Source organism: Chrysemys picta, chromosome 8 (assembly GCF_011386835.1).
Source record: "Chrysemys picta bellii isolate R12L10 chromosome 8, ASM1138683v2, whole genome shotgun sequence".
In the NCBI taxonomy this organism is placed as follows: Eukaryota; Metazoa; Chordata; order Testudines; family Emydidae; genus Chrysemys; species Chrysemys picta.
The window spans coordinates 10,474,609-10,499,879 of record NC_088798.1 but is presented as its reverse complement, the minus strand read 5'-3'; the positions used below and the strand labels follow the sequence as shown (position 1 = coordinate 10,499,879).

The window sequence follows — 25,271 nt, the reverse complement described above, 5'->3', positions numbered from 1 at the left end:
GATCCTTTTGGGTGCATTTGAGTCATGTTTTTCAGGTTTTTCTCCACAACTAGGAGGGCTAGAAACTTACTACTTTTCTTTTAAATGAAAGAGGAAATGCTGTCATATTAAAGTGGGTCCAGGAGTTGGAATTTCAAGAAAAACACCAAATATTGTGATAAAATCACAAGAGTTGGCAACACTGCTTAGCTCCTAATGACAATAGCACATTTAAAGGAATTGTGAATTAATTCTTGGGGATGCATTATGAGCTGCCTCTAGCTGGTACAGGACACCAAGAGGAATTCTCCTCTAGCTAGAAATGACTTTTTTTTTTTGAATTTCTTAGTGGAACAAAAATGTAGAAAATTGTTTCCAGTCAAAGAAAACTTTTTGTTCCTTTTGAGGTTTTTAATTTGTTTAATATAAAATTTAGACAGTCCAAAAATGAAATGTTTTAACGTGAAAAGTCAAAACATTTTCTTTTGACGTTTGATTTTTTCCCCCTCTTTTTAAAAACTGAAACGATTCAGCAAAATCAGCTCAAATTTGTGAACCATTTCAGTTGCCCTGAATCTGCATTTTTCGGCAAAAAACTATTCATGCTTAAAATTTGGCTCAGCTTTATGTAAGAGGACAGTTGGCCCCTTACTAAAACTTTGTAAGTTTGTTTGGTTGGCCCTTTCCCCATGCCAAGAGAGAGGGTAGGGGCCAAGGAGGAGTCAGCATCCTGGGACAGACAGTGCCTCTGGCCAATCAGAGACCTCCAAGACCAGAGCCAATGGGAAGTAGCCAGCATCCCAAGTCAGTCTGATTGACGAGTCAGGGCCAGTCAGGGAGCGCCAGCTCAAGTCCCGGTCTCCACGTGCACTGGGGGGCAAAAGAGACAGCGAGAGCAGCTCCAGGTGGGGTGAGGAGTTGTGGCCAAAAGCCAGGAGCAGAAGAGCTGGGTGAGAGGCTGGAGGGGAGCTGCCTAAAGACTTAACAACTGGTGTGAGAGCGCCGGTGTGTGGGGTGACTGTCAGTACACAAAGCAGAAAATTTTCCGTGAAGAGGTGTCAGACCCAGCCAGGCCGGACCCTGTGGAGGGAAGAGAACAACAGCACCAGAGACGAGGTGGGGAGGCCTGCAGAGGTGTCCTGGGGAATCTAAGACAGTCTGTAAGGGACCGTGAGACAGTCACAGAAATCCCATCCAAAGAGAGTGAGTGGAGCAGTCGGGAGTGATCCAATCTGTGGGAGTCCAGTAACTAGGGTTGCCAACTTTGGTTGTCTGTATTCTTGGAGGTTTCATCACATGACATAATTTTTAATTAAAGATTCATCTTTAATTCCTGGAGACTCCAGGACAATCCTGGAGGGTTGTCAACCCTACCAGTAACCCCCCCCCCCCCATGCTGCTCCGAGACCAGCCATACAGGCAGGGCCGGCCTTAGCAAGAGCGGGGCCAGATTCCTGGGGGCGGGGCTTGCCGCTGGCAAGCCCCGCCCCCAGGAATCGGGCCCCGCTTGGGCTGGGGTCGTGGGGTTTGGGTCCAGGCCGGAGCCGCCGGGGCCAGGCCGGAGCCACCGGGACCGGAGGGGCTCGGGCCGGGGCCGCTCAGGCCAGCGTCCCAGGGCCCGAGCCGGGCCGGGGGTGCTCGGCCGGGGCCGGAGCCGTGGGGCCCGAGCCGGGCCGGGGGTGCTCAGCCGGGGCCAGAGCCATGGGGCCGTGCTGGGGGTGCTCGGCCGGAACTGGGGCCGCTGCCCCGGGGCCCGAGCTGGGCCGGAGCCAGAGCCGCTTGGCCGGGGCCGGGCTGGTGCCCCGGGGCCCGAGCCGGGCCGGAGCCAGAGCCGCTTGGCCGGGGCCGGAGCCGCTCGGGCAGGGGCTGGGGGTGCTCGGCCGGCGCCAGGGCTGGGCCGGAGCCGTGGGGCTGGGCCGGTGTGCTGGGCCGGTGCCCCGGGGCCCGTGCCGGGCTGGAGCCAGAGCCGCTGGAGCCGCTCGGCCAGGGCCGGACTGGGCCGCACCGCGCCTCCCAGGAGCCCTCCTCGCGCCCCCCCCCGCCCCAGCTTACCTGTTGCTGCCGCCGCCTGCCCCTTTTGAGACTTCCCGCGAACATCTGATTCGCGGGAAGCGGGGAGGGGGAGGAACAGGGGGCGGAGCATTCAGGCGAGGGGAGGAGGGGGAAGTGAGCTGGGGGCGGAGTGGACAGCTGCGGGGCCCTCTTAGGCGCGGGGCCCAATTCAGCCGAATCGTCTGAATCGGCCTAAAGCCGGCCCTGCATACAGGGAGTGGTGACTAGCACTGGCCTGACAGCCCCTAAGTCCAGGGAGAAGGCAGCCAGACCTGTGGGGTAACTGCAGCTGGTTCTGCGAAGGCTTGTCCAGTCCTGAGGCATAGACCTGCGTGAGCGGTGCACAGCCCTGGACAAAGGTCGTCTCCCGTCCTCCCCCCCCCCTTGCAGCAGGCAGGAGAGTCCTAAGCTCAGATGAGGACAGGTTTTTCTTTTCTTTTCTCTTGTTTTCTCCTTTGCAGTTGACCCTTAACAATGGGTGGGGTGGGGGAGTTGAACACTTCTCCCTCTGGTAAGTACTCAGCCTGTGCATTCACTCTCTTGAGAGGTGGGTCTTCACTCGCACAAGCCTACTGGGGAACATGATCAAGTGACCTTTTGAACCTGGGTCTCTGTTGTAGGGGAAGATTTGGGGCTTGCGGAAAAAGAGAAAAAAGTGGGGTATGAACACTGCTGCGTTAATGCGTTAATTTGTGTGGAACTTTGAATGACATTATAACCTAGTGGGTGGTGATTATCCTCAACACACACCCCTTCTGCCACTCAGTCTGAAAAGCCAAGGTTCATCACCAACAGACTGTTATTGTTTAAAGTGTTTTTGTGTGTATGTATGTGTGTGTGTATATATATAGAATAAATAGTTTCGTGTATTTTAAAACCTTTCAACTGCTTAGTATATTTTGAAACCTGTTAATACATTTTCTCCCATTTTTAGGCTGTTCCTGAGAAAAATAAATGTTTTGTTTGATTTGGTATTTTCTGTGTGTGCTCTTTTTAACAGTCTAGTTCAAGATAAAGCTGTTATCCAGTTAGATTCCCAATAATTCATATATCCCTATCTAGTAATTGGGTGGGAGCACTCCACCTCACAGATGGACCTGATATGGGTAAGAGGAGCAACTGGACATACTGTGTTGAGAGGGCATGGCAATTTAGAACCTCCTTCACCATAGTCTCCCATGTTCAGGCTCAGTCCCAGGTCTCATGAGCAGCTATGGTTTCCAAGGGGGAGGGTATTTGGTAATTGCATTGCAGCCTTAAACCCAATCCAAGAGTGTTCTGAGATCGCAGCAGGCAAGGCCCTGCTTGCATAGTAGCCTCGCTGAGTAGAGAAGGACGTCACCTGGAGTTACTAGTGTCCCACCCATTCCCACAGGCAAGGAACCATGCCCAGCCTGTTCTTATGGGTAACTCTGGGGATGGTGAGAGACAGGTTGCTTTCTTGTCCCACCGAGATAAGTTAGTGGGGGGAAGGATCTCATTTTAAAATACCTCTGCCCCTAACCTTGTTACATTTTGGCATCACAAATAGGAGTGGACTAGACCATCTCTTAGTCTGTAGAGACTTGTAAGTCTCGGCTAGTTGCTCAGTCTCAGTAGGGAATGGTGGCACTTGAGTGAAGACCATGGAAGAGATACGTGAACAGTTAAGAGCTCCAGAATAAACTGGGCGAGCAGGAGTCCAAGTACCAAGGGCAGGCCATGTTCTTGCAACAGGCCCTAGAAAAGCAGAGAGATGCCATGTACCTGGCCAGAACCCTTATTGAGAAGCAGTCAGCACAGCCAGCTGTATTATATATACCCTGTGATCACCTGATCCCTGATTTCACCAGACATCCCATCAAACCGGGAGTTGTCAAAGAGGAAGAGTGGGTAGCTGCTGCCAAAGTGGCCCTGAGGATCTTGCAAGTTCCAGCAGAGGTTCAGGTTGAGTTAGTCAAACAATTTATCATAGCCAAAATCATGCTAGAGCCCTGGTTCAGTCCTCCATATCTGAGAGTGGCCAGGAGGATCTAAGACTGGACAGTCTGAGCGAGACAGATCTGACTCCTGGCCACATGACAGGAGCAGTTATTTCAACTCATAACAGCACAGAGCAGTAGGGCAGTGAATGTGAGGGAGGGAGCTCCCATGTCAAAAGACCGAAGTGAATGGTGGACTTCTTGCATGGAGGAACAGGAAAGGTACATTTGTTATTTCTGTGAGGAGCTAGGGCATACAGCTTGGGAGAACCAGGGTTCTCAAGGGGAGGCTCCAACCAAGACTCTTCCATCTAAAACAGCCTGACTACCGTGGGAGATCAGATGGCTGCTGTTGGGCAAGAAAGTTTACTGGAAATTACTCTGACCGAGAGTTTAAGGAGAAAGTGTTTGGCGACTGTCTGGTTGTAGAATTGAGACAGGCAAAGTGCCTACCCTTTGTTTATTGGACACAGGTTCAGAGGTTACTATCATTGCAGCTGCACTTTTGGGATTGTATACACCGATGAAGAATGTGAATTTTGTAAGGTTAACTGCAGCTAATGGACTAAGAATCCCCATGCTTGGATGCCTTGATGTGCCAATAACGCTGTTGGGACAGGCTTTCCCAAACAATAGTATGTTTGTCATCAAGGATGCAATTACCACAAACCCAGGGGAGAGACTGATCCCCAGCATTGTAGGAATGAACATCCTCAAAGCACTAACTGGACTCATGCCTCTCTTCAGATTGTTTGCCTTCACTCAGGATGGGAAGGCAATGATGGCCCTGGTCCAAGCCAGGATCGAATGTCAAGTAAATCAGTCAAATGAGGAGGGGAGAGTGGGAATTCTGCAGGGGTTAGCAAGAAGCCTGTTATTATTCCACCACTTAGTGAGAGACTGTTGGAAGGACAGCGTTGTGCCTTGTCAAAGCAGGAGCAGGGCTCTGTTCTAATGGAAGGGTCCCATGCAACAGATTTGCCCAAAGGAGTATATGTGGCCCATACTTTGGCCCGAAGTAAGGATGGACAGATTCCACTAAGAGTGTTAAATGGTAATGCACAGACCATCCTACTTCATCCTAGGGTTCACAGTGCTGAGGTCTACTTGCCAGCTACAGTAGTCCCAGTGGGAAAGGTCATGCTCAGTGAAATCAGGTATTATACATCCACAAGGTTGAAGGTATGACATCTCCAGGCTCAACCAGTGGTAATCAGCAATGGGAAGTTCCAGTACAGATTGACCAGGAGGATCTGACTGAAGAACAGGTACAGCAACTGGTCAAGTTATTGGAAAAACTTAAGGATGCCTTTCTTCTCCAGAGATGACACTGATTTTGGGCATACCAACACAGTCACTGACCGAATCCTCCTGGAGAAAACCGAACCAATTAAACAGAAACACAGGAGGGTGTCCCTAGCTGTCTTCCAGGAATTCAACTGACATGTGCAAGATCTGGTCTTCCCAGGCATCCACAAAGAAAGAGATGGTCCATGGGCTTTGCCTGAGTGATAGTGGCGAAGAAAGATGGAGGTGTCTCTTTCTTCTGTGATTATACATGATTGATCCAGGTGACCCAAAAGGATGTGTATCTTCTTCCGAAAGTCAGAGTTTCTGGATCTTTTGGGACGGGCCAAAATCTTTAGCCCTCACCTCTGGGTATTTCCAGGTGGCACTGGATCTGGAAGACAGAGAGAAGACTGCTGTCATTACCCCATTTGGGCTGTTTGAGGGGACATCTACTTAGGATACACACAGCACCTTACACACACAAACTAATTTAAGCCTCATAAACACCCCGGTGATGTAGATATTTTTAACCCTCTTTTACAAATGGTCCAAGATCACTCAGCAAATCAATAGAATCTATCCATCTTTATACCACGGTCGTTATCCTGACATCTGACCTCCTAGAAATAGGACTGAAGAGGCCTGGCTCCCAGCCGACTACTCTAACCTAATCATCCAGTGAAGTGGGTTTTAGCCCACGAAAGCTTATGCCCAAATAAATTTGTTAGCCTCTAAGGTGCCACAAGTACTCCTCGTTCTTTTTGCTGATGCAGACTAACGCGGCTACCACTCTGAAATCTATATTGCTGATTCACATCAACTATCATCTTTCTATTGTTACTTGCTAGACTAAAATCTTTTATTAGGATCTGTACAAAATGCTAAAAAGACCACATAACAAGATGCTCTAACCTGAATTTTGTGTTTTCTGCTTTGGCAGTTTGCTTATGATAGAAATAAACTTGGATTGAGACTGTCCTTTTATGTTGTATAATGTTGCTCTGAGCTTTTAAATAGCTGCCATATTCCATCCTAGTGGTAACTGCATTTCAGTGTTGGATTAACAGATCCCTATATATATCCCTTACATCGGTTTATCTAGGAATACAAAGTGCTTTGCATGTATATAATTATTCTAATTCAAGAACCTCAGAGTGTATTATTAATAAAACAAATGTTTATATTGTAGCAATAATGATTTCATCATTTGCACTCAGTGCATAGTCCTGACAATGCATTGGAGCTGTTGAATTTTATTCATGGTCAACTTCCAGTATTTATTTGCTACTAAAGAAATGGAAGTTGGGATGAGATACGTTATGGAGTTGCCTATATTTTTGCACCCCCGTGCATTTCTTGCTTTTCCTTCAAAGTAACAGGATCAAGAAAAAAATCAAACTGACTGGCATTTTAATTTGTGTGCAGACAAATGAAGATGTTTGAGCTAGATAAAAGATATCTGTAAGACATAGGCACAGTGAACCTAATCCTCCTTTTTTCAGTGTACATCTTTGTGTAGTTTTTCTCTTTTGCAGGCACTGGCTTGTAAATGTCACAGAAGGGAAACCTGACCCGTACAGTGATAAGCAGGGGAAGATATTTTTGTGAATCAAGCAGCCCTGTTTCAACCCCAAATATTGTTTGGCAGGCTGAATAGGGCAACGGCTGCTAATCCCTTGCTGTGATCTCAAAGCAGCTAGGAAAAGGAAAATCATTTATTTTAACTCCTTATAAGCGGGAGTGTTAATCACAGTATCTTGATCTGATTCCACTTTGGGTAATTACATTCTGCTGACCAAAAACAATGCGTTGCTGAGTCAGTTTTTCTCTTCTTGACCTAAATTGTTGTGTAGAGTTGCTGAGTGATGTTAATCAATTGCTGTTTTTCACTCCAGAAATGGCTGCATTTGAGTGGTGGGGTGAAGTGAGTCTAGGGTCTTTTTTTCCCTATATGAGTTTTGTTTGTAAGGTGCTTTTGGATCCTTTGGGAGGAAAGGCAGTATATAAACGTAGGACTTTATTATTATTTGTAGTAGTACAAGTTTGCCCCGGGGCATTCAAAGCATCCATTATAGAAAACGGAGTTAACAATAAAGGGAGGAAGGGAGTTTAAAGCCTTGTGCCCATCTGTTGACTAACCATGTTTTGTAAAACCTCTTAGGGCTTGTCTGCACTTTAAACACTACAGCAGCACAGATGCTGTGCTGCAGCTGCGCCACTGTAGCATTTCAAGTGTAGACACTACCTAAGCCGATGAGAGGTGTTCTCCTGTTGGCATAGGTAATCCACCTCCCTGAGAGGCGGTGGCTAGGTCGACGGAAGAATTCTTCAGTTGACTTAGCACTGTCTACATGGGGACTTCGGTTCGCTTAACTATGTTGCTCAGGGAGGTCGATTTTTCACACTCCAGAGCAAGATAGTTAAGCCGACCTAATTTTCGCATAAGACCAGGCCTTAGGCTTTTTCTATACTAGAAGTTATTTCCTAAAATGTCCTACTGGCGCAGGTCCACCCTTGGTAGCAGTGCTGGGAGTACTAATCTAGATGGAGCTGCATGTGGTTGTGTGGTCTAACCCTGCACAGAGCAGGTCTACAAAACTGGGTGGCTGAAACACTGGCACGCCACTGGTACTGTCTCTACACTAGGCCTCCCACCTTTACTATCACTATTGGAGTTGAAGTGATGGTAGCCAGAGTTGGAAAACTTTAAGGAAAAAATCCTAGCATAGACAAGGCCTTACAGTAAAGTCATTTTTTCCTCTGGAATAATTTTTCTCTAAGTTGCTAATATAACCTATATTGCAACTAGCTGATTACAGTTAACAGGGTTTCATTATATCGTGAGTTCACTCAAGTAGGTTCCAATGGCTCATGGTCAATGGGTAATGACCAGTTACTAGGTAATGAGAGAGAAATAACATGGTTAATTCTGTCTCTTGACCTGGAATGTTTTAATGAGAGCTAAACTCTAGGGTTAATTTGCTCCTGCCAGCAGGTGAAATGAGAGAGAACTAAGCTTCACAAGCATTTCGTGATGTCATATCTCCTCCATGGTAACCAGTGACTCATCTTGCTCTCCTGTTTAATTCTATTTTTGGATGCCAGCAGGAACAATAGGATCAATGCTCATCAACATTATTACTTTTACCGTTAATTTTTTAGTGATTCATAGGGCAGCCTGAGCTCTCTTCTCTCACCGCCTAATATTCTCAAAACTTCCTTTTGTCTCAGAAGTGACTTTTGCTTAGCCCCTTTCTTGATGCCTTTAACGCAGAGTATCCTTTTCAAAGGAAAAAAGTATATAAATCTTATCCCATCATCCACCATGCTGAAGTGCAGAAACTTCTAGAGTGGAACACTGCAACTATTTAACAATGTACACCAACACTACACAACAGTTAAGACAAAGAAAAGAATTAAAAAATCATATTGAATTAAAACTACAGAGGGAATTTAGGTGGAATGAGTTAAAATCCCTATGTAAGTACTAATACGTATAAGAAGATAATATACTACATATAGGGTAATGACCACCATGTGATAAATTGCACAAATAAAATACTTGTTGGGAAGACTATGTAATGACAGCCATCCCAAATTCATGCTGATAAAATCTGTATATAACCCTATGAAATATTGTGTGTGTGTTGTTGTCAGTAGCTACCACTGTGGTGCTCTGCTCTTGTTCGATGATAACAGTCGGCTGCGTGCGTATTCCCTCTGTGTGCTGCCCCAGCTCTGCGCAGATAGCTGACACAGCAGACCCCGAGAGAACCCCCAAAGACCACAGACTCTACGAAGGAACCCGAGCCAGGTTTATTGTCAAACGAAGCACAGTAATAGTTTCCTGTAGACTCTACAAGACATACTACGAATTTGTACCCCCCTGGCAATGGACCGGCTGAGTCAGTGGCAGGACTTTCCACTGCCCCCTAGGCCAGACAAAGATGCGCACTCTGGGACCTACTTTTATACAGTTACAGGACAGATTACTCATCCCTACTGAGTATTAAGGTACAGCCCCTTGGCTCATTAGGGTGCTGTCTCCCCCTTTGATCATGTTGTTTCAGACAAACAGATCTATCCATCATGCTGTCCATTTGACCCTATCTTTAAGATCCACCTGCCTGTTCCTTGTTATGTCTATGGAGTGTCCTTGTATCGGGCTGTCCAGGTGTCATCTTGGCACAAGTTCTTCTTATTAGCGCTTATGTGTGAATGCACCTGCTTCTAACAACCCTCTTCTCACCAACTTCTGTGAGTGAGGCCTGCCTCTGGCTCACAGCCCAGCTTTTGCTTAGCAATGCCTGGAAGTACTTTGGTTCAGGCTTCAGGCCTCAGACTGGGCCTCTGACACAAGAGCTTATGTTTCAGGGCCTCATCTTACTCTGTGTGTGTGTGTGTGTGTGTGTATACACACACACACATACCCATAGTACAGAGGTACATTTAAGTGTGTTAGGACCTTTAATTTTTTCCAATATGTTTAAAAATTTAAATTTATTTTTTTAAATGTGTGTGTTTGGGTATATAAAATACAATACAATATAACAGTGGCTCTCAAACTTTTTTACCTTTCACATAGCAAGCCTCTGAGTGCAACCCTCCCTTATAAATTTAAAACACTTTTTTATATATTTAACACCATTATAAATGCTGGAGGCAAAGCAGGGTTTGGGGTGGAGGTTGACAGCTCGTGACTCCCCATGTAATCACCTCATGACCCCCTGAGGGCTTCCGACCCCTACTTTGAGAACCCCTGCAATATAATATAAAGGACTGCCATAAAGAGCCACCAAGTCCCTGCAGCTCAGCCAACTACTTTACTCTTTTAATGAAGAAGATGGAAGGTCTGCAGTGATCAAATCAGCATCAGCAAAGAAACAAGGTTAAAAGCACATAGTTCCAGGGTGGTAGTGTTAAGCAGGGAAGACTAATGGCGGTGGATCTCCTACAGCCAATAGCCCCCCCCCCCCCCCCCCCCCAAAAAAAAAAAAAGAAAGAAAGAAAAATCTGGCATTCACAGTTAAAGATAATTTTTCCTGGGAAAAGGAAAAAAATACTTGGCCCAAGATGATTTTCAATCCCTGAACTTCAGCAGCACAGTGGGACAAGACACAGCTTAAATTTCCAGCAGTGGAGTTGTCATGGTTCCTCATTCCATAACTTTGTGGAGGACATTCATTTCAAGATGCGACCTCAGAGAGTCTGATGGATGAGAACCCCCTATTAACGTGGCTGGACCAAGCCACCATGTCTGTGTGAATATAGTTGGGTTAAATTCAGATTTTGTATAAGCCGATGAAATTTCACAGATGTCAACAGAGTTGCCTCTGCTTACAGCAGGTCTGAATTTGGCTCATTGTGCTTGAATATAAGGACACCAAGTAAGTAGGGTCCCAGAACCCCATAAATAGTGACTCTATAAGCCAGCCACTTGTTTCTGTTTGGCGATTCCATACCTATACCCAAAGGGCTCACCCTTTTTCACAAACTCAGTTTGTCTACCTTGCAAGAAGAAGGGGCTGAGGGAACTCTTCTGGGAATCAAATTATGATTTCAAAAAGTCAGATGTTTCTCACCAGATGCTTAGATGTCAAATAACTTGTCACTCCTGGCATCACTGGGCCATATGATCCGTTATCCTGTCTTCAACAACAGCACCATTGAAAGGAAGGTATAAAAAGCCATATTATAAATCTCACAGTTGGGTGGGGGAGGGCAGAAATCTCTTCATCCTAACTGGAGATCACTGATGTCGTGATGCAGCGGTGACTGTTGTTGCTGTTTTGTTGTGTATTAAGCACCAACAGTGTGCTTTGAGCTAAGACATAGTCAGTCACTGCCCCAAATTTCTTACCATCTAAGACAGACACACAGAGTAGACAGAATGCGCTGGAAAACCCAGAGGAGGAAAGAACTAGGATTTTTGTTCTAAAAATATATTTTATATCATTGACTCAAGGCAGAAGTGCGTCATTGTGAGGGATCCAAATGAAGAGAAATCAGTGAGTTAGTGGACTGGAAATGTAAACATTTGTGACTGTATCCAAGCAGTTGAACTGCAGATCAATCTTTTATTCATATAGATGTCTGATCTTTTTTTTTTTACCACCAAGCTGTTTGTCACATGCTCTAGGACAAAAGTGGTATGTGATGTGTGCTTAGATTAGATTGACCCTGATTCAGATGAGAAATTGCACTTTTCTTTTAAATTCTTTGTGGTCACAAATAGTTGTCAAAAGAACAACATCAATGAGAATCCTGACTTTCAAACCTGAATAAAAAAAGCATGAAATTGGGGCCTAAAATCTTAAGCATGATGACCCTTTTAAATGTTGTCCTTGGCTTTCTATTTCTGATAATGCTGGTTTAAAAAATTCTGGATATGCTAATGTTATCATGAATAGTTAAGAATTGGATCATTTGAGTAGTCGGGCATCTGACACAAGTACTCCATGCAAACGCATTTGGGTCTTGGGTCTTTCCCTGTGACTCAGTCTCAACTTTTGATGGCTCAGGTATTGTAAGAGCTTTTATATTTTTGTTCGAAGGTCCCATGTAACGGGGCTTTTTGTTTATTCTTTTTCATATAGCAAACTCAGTTGAATGTCAAGGGGAGGTACATGTGTTATCGCAGGAGAACCCAGACACTGGGTTAGTTATTAGCACTAATGTACCTTGCTAAGATACTTCTTTGCCTAGTTATAAAAAGCTATCTGATTCTTAGTCAGGGACAGCCAAACAGGCTTCTGGACACTGAAGGTTCAGGCAGGTCTTCCCAGGCTGTTAATTAGAACTACGACATCATTTGTGCTGATCTCTGCCTGTACCTCATGTACTTGCTTCCCTGGTCTTTTAATCAGCTTAGTTATATTCTGTCTAAAGGTCTTGCAGGCAACTCAAAAAAGCCATCAGTATTCATTATTTCCCCCCTTCATTAGAAGACTCTCCCAAACAATAAACTTCGGTCCTTAGTTACATATAAGGGCTTGCTGTGTTTTAAGCTCAGGGTGGGATGGGGAATTGCTACAAACGCAGAATAAAGAAATCCAATTATGATAGCTACTGCACTGCATGCAGTATCTTGGGGGTCATTGTATTAGATTTATGAACGGTTTATGTATGATTGTGTTCTACTCCATGGGGGGAGGTTACCAGTGCGGGGTGATTAAGGTGAGTCACTGAGGTCATGTCTACCCTACAGCCACTACAGTGGCACAGCTGCAGCGCTGTAGTGTAGGTATTTCCTACATCGACAGAAGGTTTTTTTCCATCAATGTAGTTAATGTGTCTCTCTGGGAGGTGGTAATTAGGTTGACAGAAGAATTCTCCTGTCTGTCAACCTACCTGCATCTATGCTAGGGGTTGGTTAGTTCGACCTAACTATAGCATGCAGTATTTTTCACAGCCCTGAGTGACATAGCTAGGTCGATATAATTTTAAGTATAGACCAGGGCTGACACTGAACAACTCTAGAGAGGAACTACCTCTTGGAGTGGTGTGTATGTATTGTTCAAGCTAGGTTTTCCAGAGACAAAGAAAGGGCTTTTGGTCTAAAAGGGTGAGCTTGAACTGACACAGGACCTTCTTTCTGATCCCTTCTGTACAAGGGGGGGGGGCCCAGCCCTTGCAGAAGAGGTGGAAAGACTTTGGCCTACTAGAGCCTCGTAAAACGGATGGGTAACTCCTGATAAGCTTTTAGCATGCATACAGGGACTTTTATTGTTTTCTCTGTAATGCTTTTACCTTAAGAATAAACATACTGGCTTAGAAAGAGGTGGGTGGTAACTTGTAACTGCTGGCAATACACTGTTCATAGCCCTTGGAGAGAAAGCAAAGCACAGGCACTGGCCTTTTTAGGCAGACTGGCTTGGTGGGGATATCACAGTGTTAGGCAGGGAACTGTGCAGTCAGGAGGAAGAGAGACATGTGTTACCTGTGTATGTACTCTACACACCATTGAAAGAAGCATGCAGTGTAGACATACCCTTAAGGAGAGAGAAGGATCCTCTAGTGTAGAAAGCTGTAGCTTCCTCCACTGAGGAGATATTTCTGGGCTAGGGCTGTAGATATTCCCATGGACTGCATGGCTCCATGGTTGTGGTGGAAGGCCAAACCCTATCAGGAAGCTGCAAGGAACTTGTTTACGTGAGCCTTCCTCCTCCAGAGAACACCCTGTAACACCCTGGTGAAGAATACCAGTGGTTACTGTGAAAACGGGGGAAAAAAAACATTAAGGCTTGCTTGCTAGGCAGCCAGCATCTTAGCCCTTCATGAGCAGATGCGAGCGCTGCGGCTGTGTATATTGAAATTATGGGAAGTGAGACTTGAAATACGTCAGGTCTGATTCTGATCTCACTTATAACAGTTATACACAGGTGTAACTCCATTGAACTCAGTGGAGCGCTTCCTGATTTAAACCAGTGCTGATGAGATTAGAATCAGGCCCTACATCTCTGGAGGAGTTTTGTACAGGGGGATTTTGCCTTAAACTATATTCTGCAAAGACTCTTTCAACCAGTCTCTGAATTTTTCTGCTGAAGCTGCAGGGTTGATAAAGCCCTTTTAGGGTACCTCTACATTTCACTAAAAGACCTGCGGCACCGAGTCTCAGAACCCAGGTCAGCTGACTTGGGCTTGCAAGGCTTGGGCTGCGGGGATAAAAATTGCAGCATAGATGTTCAGGCTCAGGCTGGAGCCTGGGCTCTGAGACCCTCCCTCCTTGTGGAGAGTTGGAGCGCAGGCTCCTTTCTGAGCCCAAACATCTGCACTGCAGCTTTGTAGCCTTGGGGTCCCGGGACTCGGATTGCAAGTCAGCTGACCTGGCCCAGCTGTGGCCATGCCACGGGCCTTGCAGTGTAGACATAGCCGTAGACATTTTTCTCCAAGACTAAGGCGAGGAAACTTTGCTAATCATGTTTTAAACCAGTGGCATGAAAGGCCTTTTTTAAAAGCTGGAGTGTGGAGCTGAGCACCACCTGCCATTTAAGAACTGCTTAACCATAAGATCAGAGGGGTAGCCGTGTTAGTCTGAATCTGTAAAAAGCAACAGAGGGTCCTGTGGCACCTTTGAGACTAACAGAAGTACTGGGAGCATAAGCTTTCGTGGGTAAGAACCTCACTTCTTCAGATGCAAGTAATGGAAATCTCCAGAGGCAGGTATATATCAGTGTGGAGATAACGAGGTTAGTTCAATCAGGGAGGGTGAGGTGCTCTGCTAGCAGTTGAGGTGTGAACACCAAGGGAGGAGAAACTGTTTCTGTAGTTGGATAGCCATTCACAGTCTTTGTTTAATCCTGATCTGATGGTGTCAAATTTGCAAATGAACTGGAGCTCAGCAGTTTCTCTTTGGAGTCTGGTCCTGAAGTTTTTTTGCTGTAAGATGGCAACCTTTACATCTGCTATTGTGTGGCCAGGGAGGTTGAAGTGTTCCCCTACAGGTTTTTGTATATTGCCATTCCTGATATCTGACTTGTGTCCATTTATCCTCTTGCGTAGTGACTGTCCAGTTTGGCCAATGTACATAGCAGAGGGGCATTGCTGGCATATGATGGCATATATAACATTGGTGGACGTGCAGGTGAATGAGCCGGTGATGTTGTAGCTGATCTGGTTAGGTCCAGTGATGGTGTTGCTGGTGTAGATGTGTGGGCAGAGTTGGCATCGAGGTTTGTTGCATGGGTTGGTTCCTGAGTGAGAGTTGTTATGGTGCGGTGTGTGGTTGCTGGTGAGAATATGCTTAAGGTTGGCAGGTTGTCTGTGGGCGAGGACTGGCCTGCCTCCCAAGGTCTGTGAAAGTGAGGGATCATTGTCCAGGATGGGTTGTAGATCACTGATGATGCGTTGGAGAGGTTTAAGCTGAGGACTGTAGATGATGGCCAGTGGAGTTCTGTTGGTTTCTCTTCTGGGCCTGTCTTGTAGCAGGAGGCTTCTGGGTACATGTCTGGCTCTGTTGATTTGTTTCTTTATTTCCTTGTGTGGGTATCGTAGTTTTGAGAATGCTTGGTGAAGATCTTGTAGGTGTTGGTCTCTGTCTGAGGGGTTGGAGCAGATGCGATTGTACCTCAGTGCTTGGCTGTAGACGATGGATCGTGTGGTGTGACCGGGGTGGAAGCTGGAGGCATGAAGGTAGGCATAGCGGTCGGTGGGTTTTCGGTATAGGGTGGTGTTAATGTGGCCATCGCTTATTTGTACAGTGGTGTCCAGGAAGTGGACCTCCCGTGTAGATTGGTCCAGGCTGAGGTTGATGGTGGGGTGGAAGCTGTTGAAAGCATGGTGGAATTCTTCCAGGGCCTCCTTCCCATGGGTCCAGATGATGAAGATGTCATCAATATAGCGTAGGTAGAGAAGGGGCATGAGTGGACGGGAGCTGAGGAAGCGTTGTTCCAGGTCAGCCATAAAAATGTTGGCATATTGTGGGGCCATGCGGGTGCCCATAGCGGTGCCACTGGTCTGGAGGTATATATTGTCACCAAATTTGAAATAATTGTGCGTGAGGATAAAGTCACAGAGCTCAGCAATGAGTTGTGCTGTGTCATCATCAGGGATACTGTTCCTGACAGCTTGTATTCCATCTGTATGTGGGATGTTTGTGTAGAGAGCCTCTACATCCATGGTGGCTAGGATGGTGTTTTCTGGGAGGTCACCAATGCATTGTAGTTTCCTCAGGAAATCTGTGGTGTCACGGAGATAGCTGGGAGTGCTGGTGGCGTAGGGTCTGAGTAGGGAGTCCACATATCCAGACAGTCCTTCAGTGAGAGTGCCAATGCCCGAGATGATGGGGCGTCCAGGATTTCCAGGTTTGTGGATCTTAGGTAGTAGATAGAATAACCCCGGTCGGGGCTCTAAGGGTATGTTGATTTGTTCCTGTGTTAGTGTAGGGAGTGTCCTGAGTAGATGGTGTAGTTTCTTAGTGTATTCCTCAGTGGGATCTGAGGAAAGCGGCCTGTAGAATTGGGTATTGGAGAGTTGTCTGGCAGCCTCCTTCTGGTAGTCAGACCTGTTCATGATGACAACAGCACCTCCTTTATCAGCCTCTTTGATGATAATGTCAGGGTGGTTTCTGAGGCTGTGGATGGCATTGCGTTCTGCACGACTTAGGTTATGAGGCAAGCGATGTTGTTTTTCCACAATTTCTGCCTGTGCACGTCGGCGGAAGCATTCTATGTATAGGTCCAGACTGTCATTTCGACCCTCAGGAGGAGTCCATGTGGAGTTCTTCTTCCTGTGTTGTTGGTGGGAGGGTATCTGTGTATCAGTGCGCTGTTCAGTGTTATCATGAAAGTATTCTTTGAGTCGGAGGCGGCGAAAGTAGGCTTCCAGATCACCACAGAACTGTATCATGTTCGTGGGGGTGCTGGGGCAAAAGGAGAGTCCCCGAGATAGGACAGACTCTTCTGCTGGGTTGAGTGTGTAGCTGGATAAATTGACGATATTGCTGGGTGAGTTAGGGGTACCCCTGTTGTGGCCCCATGTGGCAGGTAGGATTTTAGACAGCTTACGGTCCTTTTTCCTTTGTAGAGAGGTGAAGTGTGTAATGTAGATCTCCTGTCTTATTTTAGTAAAGTCCGTTTGTGTGGAGGGTTGGTTATTTATGAGAGTCTCCAGGTTGGAGAGCTCTTTCTTGATGTTTTTCTGTTTGCTGTATAGGATGCTGATCAGGTGGTTCCTCAGTTTCTTTGATAACGTATGGCATAATCTCTCACTGTGGTCTGTGCAGTATGTAGATAGCAATGGATTTTTCACCTTCAGTCCATTTGGTATGATGTCCATCTGTTTGCATTTGGAAAGGAAGATGATATCTGTCTGTATTTGTGCAAGTTTCTTCATGAGGTTGATAGATTTCCATTCCATACGGCTAAATGCAGTGCCTTGCATGGTGTCAAGTATCAGAGGGGTAGCCGTGTTAGTCTGAATCTGTAAAAAGCAACAGAGGGTCCTGTGGCACCTTTGAGACTAACAGAAGTACTGGGAGCATAAGCTTTCGTGGGTAAGAACCTCACTTCTTCAGATGCAAGTAATGGAAATCTCCAGAGGCAGGTATATATCAGTGTGGAGATAACGAGGTTAGTTCAATCAGGGAGGGTGAGGTGCTCTGCTAGCAGTTGAGGTGTGAACACCAAGGGAGGAGAAACTGTTTCTGTAGTTGGATAGCCATTCACAGTCTTTGTTTAATCCTGATCTGATGGTGTCAAATTTGCAAATGAACTGGAGCTCAGCAGTTTCTCTTTGGAGTCTGGTCCTGAAGTTTTTTTGCTGTAAGATGGCAACCTTTACATCTGCTATTGTGTGGCCAGGGAGGTTGAAGTGTTCCCCTACAGGTTTTTGTATATTGCCATTCCTGATATCTGACTTGTGTCCATTTATCCTTTTGCGTAGTGACTGTCCAGTTTGGCCAATGTACATAGCAGAGGGGCATTGCTGGCATATGATGGCATATATAACATTGGTGGACGTGCAGGTGAATGAGCCGGTGATGTTGTAGCTGATCTGGTTAGGTCCAGTGATGGTGTTGCTGGTGTAGATGTGTGGGCAGAGTTGGCATCGAGGTTTGTTTGAAGAATTCCACCATGCTTTCAACAGCTTCCACCCCACCATCAACCTCAGCCTGGACCAATCTACACGGGAGGTCCACTTCCTGGACACCACTGTACAAATAAGCGATGGCCACATTAACACCACCCTATACCGAAAACCCACCGACCGCTATGCCTACCTTCATGCCTCCAGCTTCCACCCCGGTCACACCACACGATCCATCGTCTACAGCCAAGCACTGAGGTACAATCGCATCTGCTCCAACCCCTCAGACAGAGACCAACACCTACAAGATCTTCACCAAGCATTCTCAAAACTACGATACCCACACAAGGAAATAAAGAAACAAATCAACAGAGCCAGACATGTACCCAGAAGCCTCCTGCTACAAGACAGGCCCAGAAGAGAAACCAACAGAACTCCACTGGCCATCATCTACAGTCCTCAGCTTAAACCTCTCCAACGCATCATCAGTGATCTACAACCCATCCTGGACAATGATCCCTCACTTTCACAGACCTTGGGAGGCAGGCCAGTCCTCGCCCACAGACAACCTGCCAACCTTAAGCATATTCTCACCAGCAACCACACACCGCACCATAACAACTCTCACTCAGGAACCAACCCATGCAACAAACCTCGATGCCAACTCTGCCCACACATCTACACCAGCAACACCATCACTGGACCTAACCAGATCAGCTACAACATCACCGGCTCATTCACCTGCACGTCCACCAATGTTATATATGCCATCATATGCCAGCAATGCCCCTCTGCTATGTACATTGGCCAAACTGGACAGTCACTACGCAAGAGGATAAATGGACACAAGTCAGATATCAGGAATGGCAATATACAAAAACCTGTAGGGGAACACTTCAACCTCCCTGGCCACACAATAGCAGATGTAAAGGTTGCCATCTTACAGCAAAAAAACTTCAGGACCAGACTCCAAAGAGAAACTGCTGAGCTCCAGTTCATTTGCAAATTTGACACCATCAGATCAGGATTAAACAAAGACTGTGAATGGCTATCCAACTACAGAAACAGTTTCTCCTCCCTTGGTGTTCACACCTCAACTGCTAGCAGAGCACCTCACCCTCCCTGATTGAACTAACCTCGTTATCTCCACACTGATATATACCTGCCTCTGGAGATTTCCATTACTTGCATCTGAAGAAGTGAGGTTCTTACCCACGAAAGCTTATGCTCCCAGTACTTCTGTTAGTCTCAAAGGTGCCACAGGACCCTCTGTTGCTTTTAACCATAAGAGTAACTGCAGCAATCAATGTATTACACCGAGCGTGTGCCTTGAAGATAAGGCTCTGGTCTCCCTACAGCTATTTCAGAGCAGCTGTTTGCTGAAAGATGGATGAAATACATTTGTGCAAATAATCCATAATACCTCCCAAACGGAAGATATTTTAATTACTTGAGTACTGTACCTGCTTCATGGAGCAGATCCAAAGGAATGGAATGTTTAGTAGGTTGGTAATTATAGACCTTTTCACCTCTAGGTGTTAGGTTAAATCTAGGCCACCTCAGTAATGAGTAAAAGTTGTAACACTCACCTAACAGGCATCAAATGGTATTGCTGCCTGCAGTGACTCAAGGGTGTGAGTACCAACTTCAGGGCAGATTTTTAGGAAACAGGGCACAAACCCCAAACTGGCTGTGAGTTCTGTATTTAGATTTCACCAATGAATTATCAAGTGTAAACTCGTCAGGCACTATAACAGCCTTAACATCGAGTAACAGACAGTCCCCTTTGGTACCCTGGTTTATCTTATCACTCAGATAAGTTTATTTTTGTGATAGATGGTCCCTTACACCAAGAATGACAGCAATATTCAGGTTACTCCCAGTTCCAAAGGACCAGTCACTAACCCCAGGTCCATTGCACTTTAGATATCACCATGACAGAATACGCCCCTGTATTCATACCCTACATACTATTTTAATAATCTCTGTACAAAACATGCCTTGTAAGGTATCATTTTGAAACTTGTAATTTCCTAGTCAGTATTGTCCTGGTAAAATGTGTGGCAATGTTCTGTGTGAAGTTATAAGATTATCCTGTATGATGTTATTAACACATTTCCAAATGCCACAGCCCTATCCAGGCAGAAGTCAGGTTTATCCTAAACAAAAGAAGGAATGTGTGTTTTGCCTTAATTTGCATTGAAGCAGTAAACAGAGTCATCAAGCAGGGAGGGCAAACAAAGGAGGTTCAAACAGGTGAAAAAAACCAGCAGGGAATATCCTTCTACATAGTCTCTTTGTCTCCTAGTTTTCAGCTGGAAATGTTTTTCAAGAGGGGGACTGAAACTATAAAAAAGGAGGGACAGTCACTCCAAGATACCCCCCCCCCTCCCTGCCCATCACATTCACTGCATCTGAAGAGATAAAGGAAGCAGCTGTTAGAAAAAAGGTTCCCCATCCCCTGGTCTATCGGAGGCCACTGATCCACAGAAAAAAAATCAGTCGTGGGCCACACACAGCCCCGCGGGGGGGCATGGAGTCTCAGGGCTTCTGGGGCCAGAAATTAGGGGTTCAGGGTGTGGGAAGGGGCTGTGGGCTGGGGCAGAGGGTTGGGGATCTGTTGTGGGGCTGGAGATGAGAGATTTGGGGTACAGGAGGGGGTTCCAGGCTGGGGCCAAGAGCTTTGGAGTGCGGGAGGGGGTTCTGACCTGGGGCAGGAGGTTCGGGGTGCGGGCTCTGGCTGGACAGTGCTTACTTCAGGCGGCTCCTGGTTGGCGGCACAGTAGGGCTAAGGCAGGCTCCCTGCCTGCTGGGGCTCTGTGCTGCTCCCAGAAGCCTCTGCATGTTCGGCCCCTAGGCGGAGGGGCAAGGGGGCTTTGCATGGTGTGTGCTGCCAGCGCCCACAGGCGCCACCCCCACAGCTCCCATTGGCTGAAGTTCCCGGCTATGGGAGCTGCAGAGCCAGCGCTGGGGGCGGGGGCAGTGTGCAGCGCTTCCCTGATCGCCCCTGCTCCTAAGGGCCACAGGGACATGCCGGTCGCTGCCGGGAGCTGCACGGAGCTGACCAGACTTCTGGCAACCTGGCGAGCATAAAACAAGATTCCAAGTTCCTTTTGTTGGGGGGCTTTTATCCCCCTCATGCCATGTGCTCAGAGCTGCAAATTCAGCTAATGGGAGCAGTCCACTTGCCTGAGTCATCTTCACAGGGAGGAAAGCAGAATAACAAAAGTCTTTTGTCCTCTTGTTGCAATACATAGGAAATTCCAGTTGCAATGTCCAACAGTAGTATGTCTGGTATTGATGGACCTTTCCTTTTGGGAAGAGCATAATACTTACTCTTGAAGGTCAGCCCTTCACACTAATTAGTCTCTCTCTCCTGTCTTGTGATTTACGCAGTCACAGAGGTTCACAATACAACCTCTTAAATATTACCTTACAATATGGCTACCAATGTTATAAGTAGAACAGGAGTACTTGTGACACCTTAGAGACTAACAAATTTATTAGATCATAAGCTTTCGTGGGCTACAGCCCACTTCTTCGGATGCATAGCAAATGTTATAAGTGAGATTAATGCATGCAGTAACTCGTGACCATTCAGTACGGTCTAAACACAGACTTATAATTCTAATACTAACACACAGGTGAGCCAGACTGACTACGGCTATGTACTTGTGAGTATTGAGTTGAGACATGGGGACCTTGGCATGAGCTGCCACCTGGTCTGCCAGTGTCACAAATAGCCTATGTGAAATGGTTTCCTGTAGCCATGTGTCAGCATAAAACTCACCAATATTTCATATCCACATTGGCAGTCCCAGCCCATAGGCCAAAAATTGAATGGACATGGAGACTGAGGGTTTGTCTACACATGAAATTATTCTTGAATAGGTATTCTGGAATAACTATTCCTGAATAAATCCATATGTACATAAATTTAGTTTAAATCACTTTGGAAGTGGATTGAGCTAAACCAGAAAAAGGCACTTTTATTCTAGAATAAAAGTACAGTGCTGGAGTTATTCTGGAAGTTATTTCATTTGAACGCTTAACTATGGGGGGATACTGCGCAAAATTAATCCAAAGTAACTTTTAAAGTGGATTAGTTAGACCATATTAAATGCCTTCAAAATTCCTGGGTGGATACTCGTATTTACTTCGTGAATTAAACTAAACTGAATTAAAGCCACTTGAATTCTGAATGACAGTATCCATACATCAGAGGGGGTAGCCGTGTTAGTCTGACATGCATCCGACGAAGTGGGTATTCACCCACGAAAGCTTATGCTCCAATACGTCTGTTAGTCTATAAGGTGCCACAGGACTCTTTGTCCCTTTTTACAGTATCCATACAGGAATTTAATGCTATTTGCCTAATTCACACCTTCAGTTAATTCAGATTAATTTTCCTGAATGTCCCTGTGTAGACAAGCCCTAAAATTCACATTTTACTTTCATCTGGAATAAGTTTAATGTATAGACAAACCCTGAGCTACTGTCTTCACCTCAAGGTAGCCCCTCCAGACAGGGGCTTGTCTACATAGTGGGGTACTGTGCTCTCTATTGGGGTGTGATTTCTAAAGTGCATTAATATGCTGTGCATTAACTGATCCATGTAGATCCTACTGGTGCGCACTAAAGGTTTCCTAGTGTGTTTTCACATAGTCCTGTTTTAAACAGCACTTTCACAAAAGGCACTTGCAGCATCCACTCTGTGGCTAAACCAAAGATTTCACTCTCTCATCAGTGCTAAATTCTTATACACTCTTTACACAGAATAGCCCTTAACTGCTGTCCCATTTCCATCTGCTTGGAAGTGTTGACATTCAATGAACTCTGCCACATTCTGCTGCTGCACAGAGCGTGTGGCAGGGAACAGCAATTAAAGGGTTGACATTTTCCCTTATTTTTTTAACAGGACACGTGTCAAAACACAATGATCAGAACATACTTAATGCAGAAACATAATTAATACTAAAATATAAACAGAAATCAATTACTGCAATGGGAACTGTTGAGTACTCAGCATTTTTGAAAATCAGAACACTGATTTAGTTGCCTAAATATGGGTGTAAGACCCTAACTTTTAGTTCTTATTTCTGAGACCCTGGGCCACAAAGCCTAACCACTTCCATTTTTTTATTTAGGATACTGCTGGACAAGAGAGATACAGGACTATCACTACAGCCTATTATCGAGGCGCTATGGGGTTCATCCTGATGTATGATATCACCAGTGAAGAGTCGTTTAATGCAGTGCAGGACTGGTATGGAACAAATGATTATCCCTCTTTTTTATTTTTTAAGCCAGTTATCTCTTCACCAATGCTTGTGGACTGTTTCATGTGGGTTGGGAGTAATTTCCTTACCCCCCTGCAGTTGCTTTGTATTACTATGTTCTTCATCATTCATTTGAAATTCAGAAGAAATGTTTCACTATGGAATTGCGCTTGAGAAAAAGTTGCACAGCTCCACTAGCTAGTTCCTTTAGGGTTTAAAAAACATTTTTTTATAACAGATTTTATTTCCAGTGGTGGATTTTTAAAGCTCTTGTTCACAGCAAAATATATATATATATATATGGTAATACACAACACTTATGGGTTATTGAGGTTCTTCCCTATAGAGCCACTACAACCCAGTAAAATGCTGGTTTTACAGGCCAGTTGGACACAGCCAATCATTATTATAACCTGGGTAAAATCTAAAGAAGAGGGGTAAAATTTTCAAAAGCACCTATTCCCATTTTCAAATGTGATTTAGGCATTTAAGAGCCTAATCACTTTTGAAAATGGAACTTGGGATTCTCTGTGACATAGGAGGTTTTGAAAACTTTAGCTGAGGTTTTCCAATTAACCTTTACGAACTCTATGGAAAAGGTTAATTGGTCTTATCAATTTTCAGCTGTGGTGCCTGGTTCAGTTCCATTATATACTCACTGCAACCTTAGTGAACTATTATCATTGCTGTACTGAGAGTGCATGTGGTTAAAGCTGCCTAAGACCCAAATAAAGTATTAATGGGGAAAAAATAATACTGAACGTATCAATATATGCTTTGTGGCATTTTGAAGCACCTTAGCTTAGCTGGGGAGGGACGAGCCCTGAAAGTTTGACAGAGAGTAACTTTCAATACTTTCATAAAGGGCTCTGATTAAAAAAAAATCTTTAACCTTTAATAGGCCCTATGTCCAAGGAATGCATGTGTTGCAGTGAGCAGGGTTAGGGATTGGAGAATCTCTTATTTGTAAAAAGCAACAGAGGGCCCTGTGGCACCTTTAAGACTAACAGAAGTATTGGAGCATAAGCTTTCGTGGGTGAATGCCCACTTCATCAGACGCAAGTAATGGAAATTTCCAGAGGCAGGTATAAATCAGTATGGAGATAACGAGGTTAATTCAATCTGGGAGAGTGAGGTGATCTGCTAGCAGTTGAGGTGTGAACACCAAGGGAGGAGAAACTGCTTCTGTAGTTGGATAGCCATTCACAGTCTTTGTTTAATCCTGATCTGATGGTGTCAAATTTGCAAATTTGTGTTCACAACCAGGGAAGGAGACAACAGCATGTGGCAAACAAACTTATATTCAGGAGGAGGCAACAGCACATAGAAAACAAATTTGTATTACCTGTACCTGTTGGAGATATTTATTGCTCTTAAAAATATGCTGATCATAATGAGAATATGGCCCAGTGTCAGTGTTGCCAGGTGTCTGATTTTCGACTGGAAAATCCAGTCAAAAGGGAACCTGTACAATGTCCGGTCACCGCGGGGCAACGGACGGGATGCCGGGTCATCAACCCATGCCAGGTCCTGCCCTGGGGGAGAGGGGTGTAACGCCTGTGTGAGAGGGGGTGCCCTGGGAAAGGCCTCAGTGTGGGGGAGGGAGTTGCAGAGCAAGCCCACCTCACGCTCACCCCATAGCGGCAGCTCCTGCGGCTCTTATCCCACGGGGATGTCTGGGCTTGGCCCTCCAATCCAGGGGTTGCAACCTGTCCCCTGGTGCATGGGGTTGGGGGTCAGGCCAAACAGGAACAGTGCTGTGTGACTAAGTGCATCAGAGGTCAGGTTGCAACTCCGAGAGCAGGGAGCCAAACCCAGCCAGCCCTGTGTGACAAGAGGGTTTGTGGGTCAAAGTGGGAGAGTCCCATGAAACCTGGGACTGTTGAGGGTGGTGGTCTGCCAAGGGTCTGTCTAGTCCAATAACTTGACTGAAATCAGCAAGTGCTAGGTGCTTCAGAGGAAGGTTAAAAAACCTCTTGGTGAACAGCTATGGAATAATCTGCTCAGTTTCTCCCTAACCCCTCTCAGATTGGTTGGTTTATGCCCTAAAGCATACGAGGTTATATCCCTTCTAAAAAATCCCAACATTATTTATACACCACAACATAGGGTTTGGTGAGGCTCAAGTGAATGGAGACTTGTGAGCATTGGCATCAGGAGCCCAAACAGCTCCTTCCTTTACAGC

The 25,271-nt window shown here is 45.7% G+C and overlaps 1 protein-coding gene across 3 annotated transcripts in view; it reads left to right on the top strand.

The window, feature by feature from the left end:
- The window catches only part of RAB3B (RAB3B, member RAS oncogene family), a 149,013-nt gene that overhangs the window by 83,620 nt on the left and 40,122 nt on the right, over nucleotides 1-25,271 (top strand). For all 3 annotated transcript variants that reach the window (XM_065555361.1, XM_065555360.1, XM_065555359.1), the window contains one exon: nucleotides 22,955-23,073. In XM_065555361.1, the coding sequence (XP_065411433.1) occupies nucleotides 22,955-23,073 (119 nt within the window). The remainder of the gene's footprint in view (nucleotides 1-22,954; nucleotides 23,074-25,271) is intronic.